The 15,000-nt window shown below is 44.6% G+C and overlaps 1 protein-coding gene across 1 annotated transcript in view; it reads left to right on the top strand.

Moving 5' to 3' along the window:
* TM7SF3 (transmembrane 7 superfamily member 3) overlaps positions 1–15,000 on the top strand; it is a 559,640-nt gene that overhangs the window by 324,181 nt on the left and 220,459 nt on the right. Inside the window, exon 6 of the mRNA XM_044087728.1 lies at positions 3,798–3,975. Within this exon, the coding sequence (XP_043943663.1) occupies positions 3,798–3,975 (178 nt within the window). The remainder of the gene's footprint in view (positions 1–3,797; positions 3,976–15,000) is intronic.

Below are 15,000 nucleotides of genomic sequence, written 5' to 3' on the forward strand. Positions count from 1 at the left end.
CATAAGACCGCCCAGGAGAGCTCCAACACCAGCTTGGGACCTCAATTTCTTTCTGGAAAAATTGACTCTGCCTCCTTTCAAGCCAGCTTATACAGCAGATCTAAAATTTTTATCATGGAAAACAGCTCTGCTCCTAGCAGTAACTTCAGCACAAAGAGTTTCAGAGCTACAGGCACTAATGGCAGTGGAACCTTTTATAATTTTTCATCAGGATAGGGTTTCTCTAAGGACAAATCCTACCTTTATGCCAAAGGTGATATCTAGTGTGGCCCTTAACCAAACCATCCATTTGCCAACTTTTTATCAAAACCCCCAGAATAAAGGGGAAAAACTTCTGCATTCTTTGGACATACACAGACAGCTACGCTTCTACTTGGACAAAGCAAAAGCTATCAGGAAAACTGAGCAACTGTGTGTAGCATTTGCTGCAGGATCACAGGGCAAGGCTATCTCAAAGCAAACTATTTCCAAATGGATAGGGAACTGTATTCGTTACTGCTACAGTCAACATTGAATATCAGTCCCTAAACACATTAGGCCACATTCCACCAGGGCTACAGCCACTTCAATGGCTTTTCTCAGGGGAGTGCTTACAAAGGAAATTTTGGAGGCTGCAACTTGGAGTTCAGTGCACATCTTTACCAAGCACTACCACCTGCCTCTTTACTCTAAATCCAGAGCAGGATTTGCCACTGCAGTTCTGCAGGGCCTCATAGCCATTCCTAACTCCTTATAGACCAGCCACCCAACCTTAGCTTTGGGATTGCACCCAAGTGTGATGACTGCAGCAGTTTAACACGATGAACATAGTACAGTTTTGTACCTACCATAAATGTAGATGTTCGAGTGTTCACACTGCTGCAGTCCTGGTTACCCTCCTTTCATCCCCTCTGAACTGGCTGGCCTTATCTATACCTTACTATCCTATACAACCTTGGTGGTGTATTTGCTTGTATCTGAAGGTATTGTTGTTTTTGTATATGCATAACTGTTTATAGCAATAGGTATTACCTACCTACTTGGGGGCACCTGACATCTGGGCCAAGAAAAACTGAAGAAAATGGCGTTGGATGCATCTTATATACCCCTGGCGCACTGACGTCAGGGAAGAAGCGACAGCAACCGACGCCGGACCAAGACTTTGGAATTCTGGCCGACTGCGGGACCACCTGACGGCAGGATAACCCAAGTGTGATGACTGCAGCAGTGTGAACACTCGAACATCTACATTTATGGTAGGTACAAAACTGTACTTTTTCTGTCTCATTGTAAAACATGGGCCACATTTTCTTACTACCTTGTCTGATCAAGTAAAAGGCGGATTTTTAACCTGTGCAATTTGCAGTACAGTGAAACTGCTCAATGGCCATTAGTACTTTGCAGGTGCTCATTTGTTTGAGGACATCAGAACAGTTTTGGCCTTGTATCTAACTTGTCTCCTTGCAGTATTTGCTGCAGTCTTTACTACAGAAGACCTGTGGTTCATATGTAGATAACCTAAGGAATGTTATGGGTGAGGGCAAAGAGTAGCCTTCATTAATCATTGAAGAGCCAATAGCAGCTGCTTGAGTAGTTCTTCTTTAATGTCTCTTGCATAATAGCCCATTCTGACAGTCCGAGGAGTACATGTAACCCTGAGCCCTTTTGGCTAACTCTAAGAATCACAATGAAGTTAGAATCATGTATCTTGACTAGATTTTACTTCTTAACTCTTTCTCTGTTTTTTAATAACATTATTAATTACCACTCTAGGAATGGCTGGGATAAAAAGCAGGGAAGTATTTATAGGTATGTTACAGTATCCACCCACAAGTAAATCCTTGTGCGATTGTACTTCAGGTGTAATTGACATCGGAAATTATTGGCTGATTTTTCTGTTTCTTATTTTTTTTTCAGAATTTAAATACAAGCTTTGACAACTTCTTCAGTTTTATAGACAGCTTGCTTATATTTCATGTATTTTGTTTTAGATATCTATTGAATTATGAAGTCCAATTTGAGAAGACGCACGAAGATGCACGAGACAAAAAAAAGCAAACACACATATGCCTGTATGTGTGTGTGCGTGCGCGCGTGTGTGGTTGTGCGCGTGTGTGGTTGTGCGCGCGTGTGGTTGTGCGCGCGTGTGGTTGTGCGCGCGTGTGGTTGTGCACGCGTGTGGTTGTGCACGCGTGTGGTTGTGCGCGTGCGTGTGGTTGTGCGTGCATGTGGTTGTGCGCGTGTGTGGGTGTGTGCGTGTGCGGGTGTGTGTGCACGGGTGTGTGCACATGTGTGTGCGCGTGTGTGCGCTCGCATGTGTGTGCGTGTGTGTGCGCGTGCGTGTGTGTGCGTATATATGTATAGGGATTCACTTTAGAACACTGAAAGCCCATACCATTGAAATTCAAAACACTGAGACCAAAATCTTGAAAATTCAAAACACTGAAAACTCAAAACATTGAATCCCATAACACTGAAAAAAACGCAGGAAAGCAACATGTAGCGTATGCCAGCACAACTACATACAGAAACAAATAAAAAAACAAACCATATTACACTTCTTCAAATATAAGCAGACGGGCAAGCCCCCCTGGATGCCCCCCATGTGGGGGGTGCACCCCCACACCCCTGCTACTTAAATGTATCAACTCTGAGATCCCACTACGCTACACTAAGATGCGTTATGTTGTAGTATAGCAAGTAAAAGGGGAACATAACTGAGGTTACATATGAAACTATGGTAAGTATCGCAGAGATAAATAGTAATGTGTAATGTTTTAACAGAGAAGTAGTGTTTCTAAGAGAAGGTTTAGGATAGATTTTACAATTTAAACAGGCAGTCATGAAGCATGGAATGGTATGTTTGCTGTTTTATTCTGTGTAGTGCAATCTCTGAGTTGATATATTTAAGTAGCAGGGGGGTGGGGGGCTTGCCTCCCACATGGGGGGCGAACGGGGGGGGGGGCTTGCTCTCCTGGTTATATTTGGAGAAGTGTAATATGGTTTGTTTTTTATTTGTTTCTGTATGTAGTTGTGCTGGTTATGGGATCCAGTGTTTTGAATTTTCAAGATGTTGGTCTCAATGTTTTGAATTAAAATGTTATGGGCTTTCTATGTTCTAAAGTGAATCCATGTATGGATATATGTAAATAAATATATTTGTGTGTGTGTGTGTGTGTGTGTGTGTGTGTGTGTGTGTGTGTGTGTGTGTATACTATCATATTCTGTTGATTGTGCCTTTAGTCAACATAGTTAGGTGGCTGTTTTAGTCGACTGTTGAACTGGCTAACTTTAGTGATGGTAGACTGTTCTTTGGACAGCTACAGTGTAATCTAGTGTATTGAACTGCAGTTGCAATTGTGTGTTCTTGGAGTTAGTTTATATAAATAAGAAGGGTAGATCTCACAAATTAAGTTATGTTTTGGTGGTAGTGTAGCAGTAGTGTGTTGAGTGGTTATGATCATAGAAGAAGCAAAGGTGTTTCTTTTCCCAATCAGTATTTCTTGGGTGTAGTATCAGAAAACAAACAAGGATGTTTATTTCCAGGTTTAGGTTGCTTTACAATGTGTTTGAGTGTATACTTTGGCCTGAGTCGGGGTTATCTATTGTTCTCATGTTTGTGATTTTAGTTGTTCTTTTTACATTTATGTAACTAGGTAGATAGTAGATGACATTTTGTTGACTGATTCAGGGTCAAATAAAGTTATATACTTGTATGTATGTCCATTAGTCTGCTTTGAGAAGCACACTCTACAACAAAAGTGTATGTACTGCAGTCCTTTGTTATATGAAGTAATATTCTTTTTTTTTCTTTCCAGATTGCTACTTTAACTTCTAGGGACAAGACCCTAATGCTGTTCTCCACTATCCCAGGACAGGGAGTGATTTATAACATCATTGTTTGGGATCCTGTGTTAAACACATCAACTGCTTATATACCTGCTCACACATATGCCTGTACCTTTGATGGCACTGTGAACAGCTGCTACTTGCTAGGTAATTGCAGAAGAGTTTATTGAGTTTACTTTGCTGACTTCTTACCTTTTTATCTTTGGAACTATAAAGCCTTTGATCAGGTATATCTTAAATCCTGTTGCCAGTGTTTAAGATAGGAGCTGAATCCTTCTGACATGAGATCTTGTTTCATAGAACTCAAGCTGTAGAAATACACATTACTCTTGCTAAGGTGTCAGGACCACTTGCATAAAACTTTTTCAAGCTGCTGCCACCAAACCCCTGTCCTATAAAGTACCACCAGGGTCGGCCTTAGGTCAAGTGGTGCCCTAGGCAAAAGGGCTCCACAGCGTTCCCCCCACACCACCTTGTGCCCCCATCCTGGTTTAGTTACATCATCCAGTTTACTGGAAAAGTGCCTCTGCTACAGAGCACCCTAGGTGGCAACCTAGTTGGCCTATGCCTAAGGCTGGCTATGAATACCACCCCTTCAATGTTTCATCCCCTAGTCAGGGTGTCCAGATTCCTGGATTATGTCATTAAGATTGTTTGCATCCTCCACTTTTTTTCTATGAGAGTTATGAACTGATTGGTGCACGTGTTGCATTTAGTCAGCAAATCGCTCGCTAAAGTAGTGTGCAGTGCTGTGGAGCTGCTAATGTAGTGAGACGCAGCATAATTGCTTGCTTGTACTCCTGGTGGTGGCACTTACTTTTATACCCCCGCTTTCTGTTCCAGAAACGAACAAATCATTTTAAGAGAATGAAAATGAAAGGGTAGACCTTTCTTGACTGTAAGCACTAAATTGATTTTACACATTATTGCTTTGCCAGAAACAAAGGATTTAGTTGAAGTTTAGTTCCACTACAGCTCTAACAGGAGGAGGCAGCTGGGTCCCAGACACTTTTTGCCGCTGAAGTACTTCAGGGTGATTCATAAAGGGACTGATGTTCTTCGTGTTTCACTGTTGCAGTCATTACAATTGGGTTATCCTGCTGGCAGGCTACCCTCAGTCGGCCTGAATTCCAAAGTCTAGGTCTGGCGTTGGTTGCTGTCACCTCTTCCCTGACATCAGTGCGCCAGGGGTATAAAAGATGCAGCCGACGCCATTGTCTTCAGTCTTTCTTGCCGTGCGGTGCCCGAAGCAAAAGCAGTTTGCAAGTGCCGGTCGGCCGACTCATGAGATTTTTGTGTTCGAATTTCAGATCCGAAGTCTTCACTAAAAGCTAAGTACCCCATTGGGGAAACTTTTTTCTTGCTCCAGACCGATGTCAGAAAAAGTTAATAATTGTATTGCTTGTGGGAAGCAAATACCTCATAAGGACTTTCATTCTTACTGTATTCCGTGCCTAGGCCCTGACCACGACGTTGCTAGTTGTCGGTTTTGTGCTAGATTTAACCGACGCACTATTAAGCATCGGTACGATTTTGCATTTCACTATTTTGGAAGAAGATTTAACTATACAATGTCGTCGGATAGCCATCCGACTACCAGAATTCACAAGAAACGCAAGGAAAAGGACAGGCATCTGGGGTCCAAAACCAACGAGGCTTCTTCTAAGCCAGTCGCCGGTTCTAAGTGAGGTGCTTTCGCAGCACCTGACGACCGCTACTTTAGACTCGCAGGCCATTACCGACACCCATGTGGAGTCGACTAGGCCGCTGGAAGCTCAAGGTATTGGACCTTCGGAAACTATTACCTCAGATGGGTCCGGAGCCGCTGAGTAGGCATCGGCTTCTGAGGGTGTTTTCAGACCTACTCTATTATATGTTAAAACGACTTCAGCTTCAAAGGCAAATATTTAAGCACCTTTAAAGACAAAGAAACAAGTACAACAGCCTCATGGACAGGCCTCCATGCCTAAAAACAGATGCTCAAAATGGCCGAAGACCTAATTACTTTGATCAGGGGTTCTCATCCCCCTCCTGATAAGAGGCCTAGGCAAGAGACAGAATATGAATCCTCAGATCAAGTTTCCATTTCATCTGATTCCTCTTCTGATCAAGAAAATTCTCTTCCTCCCTATGAGGATTCTGATGCTGAAAAATCCATCCCTTCAGCCTCTCCTCCTGAGGAATATTCTTTTGGGGAAACTTTACATACCATGACGGAGCATTTCCACTGGGAGAGCCAAGATTATTCAGAATCTAAGAAAGGGCTCAGAGACTTCCTCATACTTCCACAACACAGGCCCCTGGCTATTCCACCTGTGTTAGACATTGTAGATGATGTATTTTCAGAGTCCAGTCTGACCCCTGACTCCTTACCTCCAGCTCCTGTTAAGCCGGACAGGTACTACAGGGTTCCTGATGCTCATAAATTCCTTTTCAAAAACACTGCTGCTGACCCAGAAACTATCTCTCAGGGTCCCAAAGGGGTCAAAGCTTCCACTGCAAAAAACCCTACTCCCTCTGACAGGGATTCTAGGGCACTGGACAGATGGGGAAAAAAGATTTACACTTCTGCTACCCTGGCTATAAGGGCTTTAAATTGTCAGTTTCATATGCTCAAATATCAGCAATATATTATGTCAGTGCTTAAACAAAAAATGTTGATCAATTCTGAATGTGCAGAAAACAAAGAAATGCAGGATTTATTGCATGCAGCTGAACAAGTTGGAAAGCATACTTTGCAATGTGGTTTTGATTCTGTGGAGGCCTCCTGCAGGGCCGCAGTTACGGGTTCTGTCACTGGGAGGCATGCTTGGTTAAAGGAATAAAATATACCTGATCATGTTAAAGCAAAATTATTAGATGCTCCATTATAGCATGATATTTTGTTTGGTGTTAAAGCAGAAGAGGTGTTAAAGAAAATGGAGGACAAAGCTAAATCCATGCAAACAGTCAAGGATTTCTTACAGGTACAGCCACCAAGATTTAGCAGACACTGTCCTACAAAGAATTGGTCCTTTCCAGTGTCAGACAGGCCACAAAGGGGCAGATAGAGATGCCCTAGAGGCAGATCCCAGCCCCAAGGTTCGTACAGGTCTAAACAATGGAGTGCTTCGACCTCCAAAACTGGAGAAGACAAATCACAGCCATACAGGAAACAGTCTCAGTGACTTCCCCCTGCCTACGCCAAGCACTTATCTTCTGGCAGCACCTTCAGGGGGAAAGCTAGCATTTTTTTCTCAAAACTGGCACATAATAACCCAGGACAAATGGGTCTTAAACAGTGTCACAAGGCTACAAGTTTCACTTCCATACACTGCCAAGGGCAAACGGTTGGCCAGACCTGCCAAAACATCAATGGGCAGAGGCACAAAAACAAGTCTCATCCCTCATGGACATGAGGGCCATTCAACAAGAACCAGAGCAAGAACAGGGACAAGGATTTTATTCAAGACTGTTCTTGGTACCCAGAAAGGACAAAGCCTGGAGACCAGTTCTGGACCTTTCTATTCTAAACACATATCTGGATATTCCAAAATTCAAAATGTTGACTCTACAACAGCTTCTGCCCATGTTGGGCAAGAAGGCTTGTCTTGTGACTTTAGATCTAAAAGAGGCATACCTGCATGTCCCAATCAGACAAACATGCAGAAGATACCTCAGATTCAAAGCTGGCTCAATGCACTATCAATTCTCTGCACTGCCCTTTGGCTTATCTACTGCGCCCAGGGTCTTCACAAAGTGCCTGGCACCAGTAATTGCATTCTGCAGGCAAAGAGGAATACAAATATATCCTTACTTGGACGACTGCCTCATTCAAGCAAAGAACAAGGACATTCTTCTACAGCATCTGACGTTTGTAAAGAGATTACTGCTATGCCTAGGGTACACAGTGAACGAACAAAAATCAAAACTAGTACCCTCTCAAGAGATAATATTTATGGGTGCAAGCTTAAATACAACTGCCCATATGGCTTATCTCACGCCAGACAAACAAAGGCAACTGACTACTATTTCATACTGTTGGCAACAAAGGCCCAGTTATCTGCAAGAAAAATTCTGCAGGCTTTGGGCTTCATGGCATCCTGCATTTTACTAATTCCATATGCATGACTGCATATGAGGAAACTTCAGTGGTACCTAAAAGTGTTTGGACTCAACATTGCCACAGCCTGGAAACAATAGTTACTCTCATTCCCTGCCTGCAACAGGAGTTTCGATGGTGGGCGAAGGCCTGTCACCAGAACAAGGGACAGCCATTCACTCTACCCCCAGCCACACAGACATTAACAATGGATGCATCGGATTATGCATGGGGAGCCCACATGGCAGGAAAATGTAATCAAGGCACATGGTCCGCAAACCAAATGCATCTACATATCAATCAAAAAGAGATGCTAGCTGTTAAAAATGCCCTGACAGCCTTCAAGGACCTACTTCATCCGGGACAACTACTGATAAAAACAGACAACACCATGGTCATGTGGTATATAAACAAGCAGGGAGGTACTCATTCTTACCCCTTTTGCAGACTAGCCATGACTTTGTGGTACACAGCATTGGCTTACCAAGTACATCTGCAGGCACAATTCCTGCCAGAAAAGACAAATACTCTGGTAGACAGACTAAGCAGAAACTTCATGGATCCCCATGAGTGGAAATTGGATCCACAAGTCTTCAGCATGGTAACAAGGAAATGGGGATGCCCGGACATAGATCTATTTGCCTCACCTCACAACTGCCAACTAAAGAGATTCTGCACAAGGACTTATCACAGACAAGCATGGAAAGTGGATGCCCTATCTTTCAGATGGAAAAATTTAACAGTATATGCCTTTTCTCCTCTGCCTTTCCTCCCCAAGGTACTCCTAAAGGTCAGGCAGGAGAAGCCAAAAATTATACTGATTGCCCCAGACTGGCCACGCCAGTACTGGTATCCAATCCTAAGGAGCTTGTCTCAGTGCCCATCCTGGACCTTACCTCAAGTGCCTCATCTACTGTCCCAGCAGAATAATCAAATCCTGCACAGCCAACTCAAGACCTTAAATCTGTCAGCATGGCGGATAATGTAGTCATACAAAACACACCTCTCACTAAAGCGGTGATGGATGTTATTTTGGAGGCCAGGAGGCCTAGTACTAGAAAATCCTATGCTGGAAAATGGAAGAGATTCTGTGCGTGGAACCAGGCACAAGGAACTGACACAGCTGTACCAAATATTCCTCAGATTTTACAGTACTTGACTGAGATGCTGGACAAAGGCCTATCCTTTTCATCTATTAAAATTCATGCCTCTGCCATTTCAGCTCATTACAATACAGAGCCACCAATCTTTTCTCATCCTTTATTAAGGCAGTACCTCAGAGGGGCCAAAAATTTAAGGCCTCCAAGGAGATCACCAATACCTGCATGGGACCTCAATTATGTCTTGGAAAAACTCACCCTGCCTCCTTTTGAGCCAGCCGCTACAGCTGATATAAAGTTTTTATCTTGGAAAACAGCTCTGCTCCTAGCAATAACCTCTGCAAGACGAGACTCAGAGCTACAGGCACTCATGGCTGTGGAACCTTTTATCATTTTTTATCGAGACAGGGTTTCTCTGAGGACAAACCCAACATTTATGCCTAAGGTAGTGTCCAGTGTGGCCCTTAACCAAACTATTCATCTGCCTACTTTTTATCCAAACCCTCAGAATAAGGGGGAGAGAATTCTGCATTCTTTGGACATACACAAACAGCTAAGCTTCTATTTGAACAAAACCAAAGCTTTCAGAAAGGCAGAGCAATTACTAGTGGCATATGCTGCAGGATCACAAGGAAAGGCTATCTCAAAGCAGACTATTTCAAAGTGGATAGGCCACTGCATTCATTTCTGCTATTCACAAGATGGCAAGCCAGTACCTAAGGGCATTAGTCCACATTCAACCAGAGCAGCAGCCACTTCAGCAGCCTTCCTCAGGGGAGTACCAACCAAAGACATTTTAGAGGCGGCTACTTGGAGTTCAGTGCACACCTTCACAAAGCACTATCACTTACCACTCTACTCTAAATCCAGGGCAGGCTTTGCCACTGCAGTTCTGCAGGGCCTAATAGCTGCCCCTAATGCTATTTAGCTTCAGCCTCCCAACCTTAGCTTTGGGATTCAACCCAATTGTAATGACTGCAACAGTGAAACACGAAGAACATAGTACAGTTGTGTACACTTTCCATAAATGTAGATGTTCGAGTGTGTTTACTGTTGCAGTCCAGGTTACCCACCCACCATCCGCCATTTCTTTGCTGGAACTTATCTGTACTTCTCTATTCTATACAACCTATGTGGTGTATTTGCTTGTAGATGAAGGCAAAATATATACTTTGGTGCATGCATGTTTTATTGACATATTTTTAGCTTACCCTTTTGGGGGCACCTGACATCCAGGGCAAGAAAAACTGAAGAAAATGGTGTCGGCTGCATCTTTTATACCCCTGGCGCACTGACCTCAGGGAAGAGGCGACAGAAACCGATGCCGGACGTAGACTTTGGAATTCAGGCCGACTGAGGGTAGCCTGCTAGCAGGATAACCCAACTGTAATGACTGTAACAGTGAATACACTCGAACATCTACATTTATGGCAAGTGTACACAACTGCACTTTTTTGTTACCTCCATAAGGCCTTGGTCAAAGTCAGAGGATGCTGCAGTAGTCCTAACATCCAGTTTTGATATCCTTTTCCTTTTGGTGGTCGGAAATAAATTCTTCCTCCCTGCTTCTGCTTGGTTTTCTATAACCAAGGAAGTGTGGTCAATGGGAATTGCAGAAAAACAGTTATCTGTTGCTGTTTTTTTTTTTTCCTTATCACCCTTCTTTGCTTGTGCCAGGTATTCCACCTTGCCAAATATGTCAGGCTTGGAAGGAGGTACAGAAGTTACTCAGTGAAAGAACCGCCCTGTTGACTAACAAGAATTTTGATTTCTATCCAGATGCCTTTTGGTACTAAAACACACAAAGGACCTCAAGCTGATTTTAGGCTTGAGAAGCCTAAAACACTTTTACTGTAAGAGTACTTCCACACGGTCACTCTTCATTTGCTCCCATTTCTTTGAGAGTAGTCTGCAAGTGACTTGTGGAGCTTCGGAAGACTTACTTGCACATGCAGGTAGAAAAGTATTTCAGAAGGTTCCCTTGTCATTTAGGACCCAGTTTTTGACTCTTCCTTTTGGACTTCTCTCTGCACCCAAGGTATCCACGAAGTGTATGATGGTGGTAGCAGCTCACTTCAGGCTGCAGGGCCCTAACATGTTCCCTAACTTACATGACAAGCTGTGCTCTACAGTTTCAGTTCTTAGGGCTGACAGTGAACTTTCCAATACCCTATCGATCAGCATTACTGGTACCAACTTTTGTAGGCTAGATACCAAGACTTGAATGTTATTTTTACACCTAGAGAAACTGCAGTGCATTTTAACGGCAGTTCATTTTCTTTTGCCATAGCTGTTTCTTTCAGCCAGCATGTGCCACAGAGCAGAGCTCTATGATTGATGGTGGCTACCACTGTCATAGTTGTGTTTGCTATATAGTAGATGAATGTTCTCCACTGGACTCTTACACTTCATGAAAATAAGAGGATGACCCTGTAGTTGTAAAGATAAATCTCTTGGAGACTTGCAGTCCACATATTAATGGTGAAACCTTTCAGGTTAGAGAATTTAATGTCCAAGAAGTTTGGTCACACCAGGAGTTCCATTTATACACCAGCATCTTGGACATAGGAGCAGTTTTCTCTGTATTAAGTTTCCAAAACTTTCTACTCGGAGGCTGCATTTCAGTCCAGTCAGACAGCATGGCATTGGTTTAGTATGTCAGGAAGGAAGTAGGATTCATTCCTGTTTTATAGGCAGACACCATGGGTGTGAGAGTGGGCTTTCAAGCACAATTGCTTCCTATCAGCTGTTCACATCCCAGGAGAAGCCATTTGCTGTGCATGCTCACTGAGCTACTATTTCCTGATGCTTCATTAGTTGGACAGTCAACATGTCAGTAGCTAGAAGCAATTGAAAGATGTGGAAACAGCCAGTTTGCAACTTATTTACCTCCCCAACCAACACATTTATTGTTAGTATTCTTCCCTGGTACTGTTATCAAAGGGTGGAGTTCAGGAAACATTGGTGAGACTTCAACATCGGGGTGTTTTCCCATTTTTTTTTCTTATACTGAAGTTTATTGAGAAATCAAAAATTTCCATGCAAGCATCATTCTGGCAGAATCAATTTGGCTTTAGCAGATTTGTTTAGGATGCTACAGCCATATGTCTTGGATACTTCTCTTTGGCTATCTCCACATAAGAGAATCCAGATGTAGCTATCCACTAGAACCCACCTGGATTCCCATGCCCTTAAATCAACAGCAGGTTGTGCTATTTCCATGAACTGCCAGGACAGAATCCTTTCTGAAAAGTGTAATGTCTGTTCTTTCCTTCTCTAATGACTGTCTTCCTAAAAATACATCCGCACTACATCCACATTTTTTTCCAGGTGCTCCTTTTTTTTTTCCCCTGTTATTGACATGCAGTAGGTAAAGGTAAATTTGCATACGATAGATTGCCCTTAAATGTTCATGTAGTGAGTGAATGGATAAGAATGTGCATTCTGGGATGGACCAGTGCTCTTTCCAGAATAGGTTTCAGGGCATTATGTCCATTGGCTTCGACATCCCCATGACCCTTGGTTCCATTGAGACCCTTGATGCTATCTTCCACAGAGTCCATCCTGGCTTCCTCTCTCTCTGGTCGAGATTCCGCCAACCTGACTCCTCAGGGACAGCCTGTTGCCTCTCGGCCCCAGAGAGTTCCCCCACAGGAACAGCCAGAAGTTTCCAAGTCCTCCACTGAGACCCCCCCCCGAGGAGTCCCCTCGTAAACATACATGTAAAAGGAGGCACTTGAACTCCCTTCTGGAGTCCCTCACAGAAGACACTGACTTAGAGGAAGGGGAGGGCTCCCCTCGGTCTCCACCGGATGATATCTCCTTTGGAGACATCATGGACATCCTTTGCCAGTGTGGGGAATGGTCTGTCCAGAAACCCAACCCTGATGAATCTGTGTTCGGGAGGCATTTAGCACAGGACCCTCTAACTCCTGGGTGTCCGCTCCCATGGATCCACCTGTGGATTTGGTTACATCTCAGGCATGGAAGGAACCCGACATGGTGGAGCTCATCCGCAAGTGCCCTGATATGATTTTGAGTGCACAGTAATACAAGCAGAATTGTTCTAAGGGGTCCCCGGTTAATGCCACGGTGGTGGCGGCCACCAAGAAAGAGCTTGCTCAGGAGAGCTCTATTGTCCATCCACCAGACCGAGAGTCTTGGGCTATGGACCGTTTCGGGAAGCAGGTTTATACTTCAGCCAAGTTTACGGTATGTGCACTGAACTACATGGCATGTGTGATCAGAATTCAGCGAGACCTGGTCAAGGAGGTCATTGAGTCTGCTCCAGGGACCATTTCGGCAGAGGAGAAGAAGGTGTTTCCAACACCTCTATCTGGCTTCTGTCACATGCTACTGATGGTGCCACTAGAGTGGTTGGTACAGGCATCTCCATCAGGTATCACGGCTGGCTCCAGTTTTGTACATTCTCAGAGCCCTTCAAGGTGTCATTTGCAAATGCCACATATGATGGTTCCACTCTTTTTTGGAAAAATGGTACGAGACACGTTGGGCCAGAGTGAGAAAGACGGGAAGACCTCGTCTACTGTTGTGATCTGCCTCTCAACCCCTCAATGATCCTTTTCCCGGTATCAGCAGGGGGTGAAGAAGATTCCCAAGATGCTCAGGACTCGTCCTCCCCCACAGGCAGAGGGGGATATGACAGGTGCTGTCTTTGCGGCACACGGGGTCCGAGGAACCAGAGGTTTTGGGATTCCTTCCCGGACAAACCTGTGCAGCAGCTGTAAAGGGTTGCCCGACTGCTCGTCTCTTGAGGCAGTCAGGGGACATCTCTTGCTACACCCAACAGCCTGGGAGTCAATTACAGATGATTGTTGGGTGTTGCAAATCATATCCAGAGGATACTCAATCCCCTTCATTAAATGTCAATCCCACCCAAACACCTCCTGGACTTTCCACCCACTCAAAGGGAGGAAGCAGCAGTGGAAATTTCCAAGCTGCTCGAAAAAAGAGCCATCCAGCCTGCCCCCACCCCGACCAGTCCAGATCAGGCATCTATTCCAGGTTCTTTTTAGTGCCAAAGAAGACTGGGGACTTAAGACCCATCCTGGATCTTTCAACCCTAAACCTGTTAGTTGCCAAGACAAAATTCCAGATGGTCACTCTCCAGTCTATTCTGCCCTTCCTGCAGAGAAACGACTGGATGTGCTTGGTGGACCTCCAGGGTGCTTACTACCACATCAAAATGGACAGGTGCTCTTAGAGGATCCTCCGCTTCCAGCTGGGGGACAGTCATTATCAGTTCAGAGTGCTACCCTTTGGTCTCACCACCGCCCCCAAGGTGTTCACCAAAATGATGGCAGTGGTGGCGGCTCACCTACAGTTGCAGGGGTTCGAGGTCTTTCCCTACCTGGACAATTGACTCCTTTCCGCTCCCTCCAGGCAAAGCCTCTGCCAAGCCAGGGATCTCCTTCTCCAAGCTGCTCATCAGCTGGGCATAACCATAACTCTCAACAAGTTCCTATTGGAGCCAGTTCATGTTCTGGACTTTATTGGATCTCGGTTAGACACCATTCAGAGCAAGGTTTTTCTAACTCTGGACAGACTTCAGTCTCCCAGACATCATGTGTTCTACATTGTTCAGACCCAATATCCCCCTGCGGAATCAGTTCCTCGGGCATTGTGATCCATGGCAGCCAAGATCACCCTCATCCCCCCAGCTGATCTGCATGTGAGGGTTCTCCAATGGACCCTAGCGGTCCAGTGGTCCTTACTAGATCTGCCATTACCCCATCCAGTATGTTTGTCTGAAGCCTGCAGGGATTTGCTTCTCTGCGGCCTCAATCCTTGGATCTTCTTCTACGTCGCCCTTTTATCCTTCCCACCCTGATGACCATGGTGGCTACGGATGCCTCCAAACTTGGGTGGGGGGGCATTGTGTGGAAAGGACAGTCTAAGGCACATGGTCTTCCCTGGTGACCCAACTGCATATCAGTATCCTGTAGATGAGGACAGTGCTGTTGGCATTGC

Source organism: Protopterus annectens, chromosome 11.part0 (genome assembly GCF_019279795.1).
Source record: "Protopterus annectens isolate FY-2018-M chromosome 11.part0, PAN1.0, whole genome shotgun sequence".
NCBI lineage: Eukaryota > Metazoa > Chordata > Ceratodontiformes > Protopteridae > Protopterus > Protopterus annectens.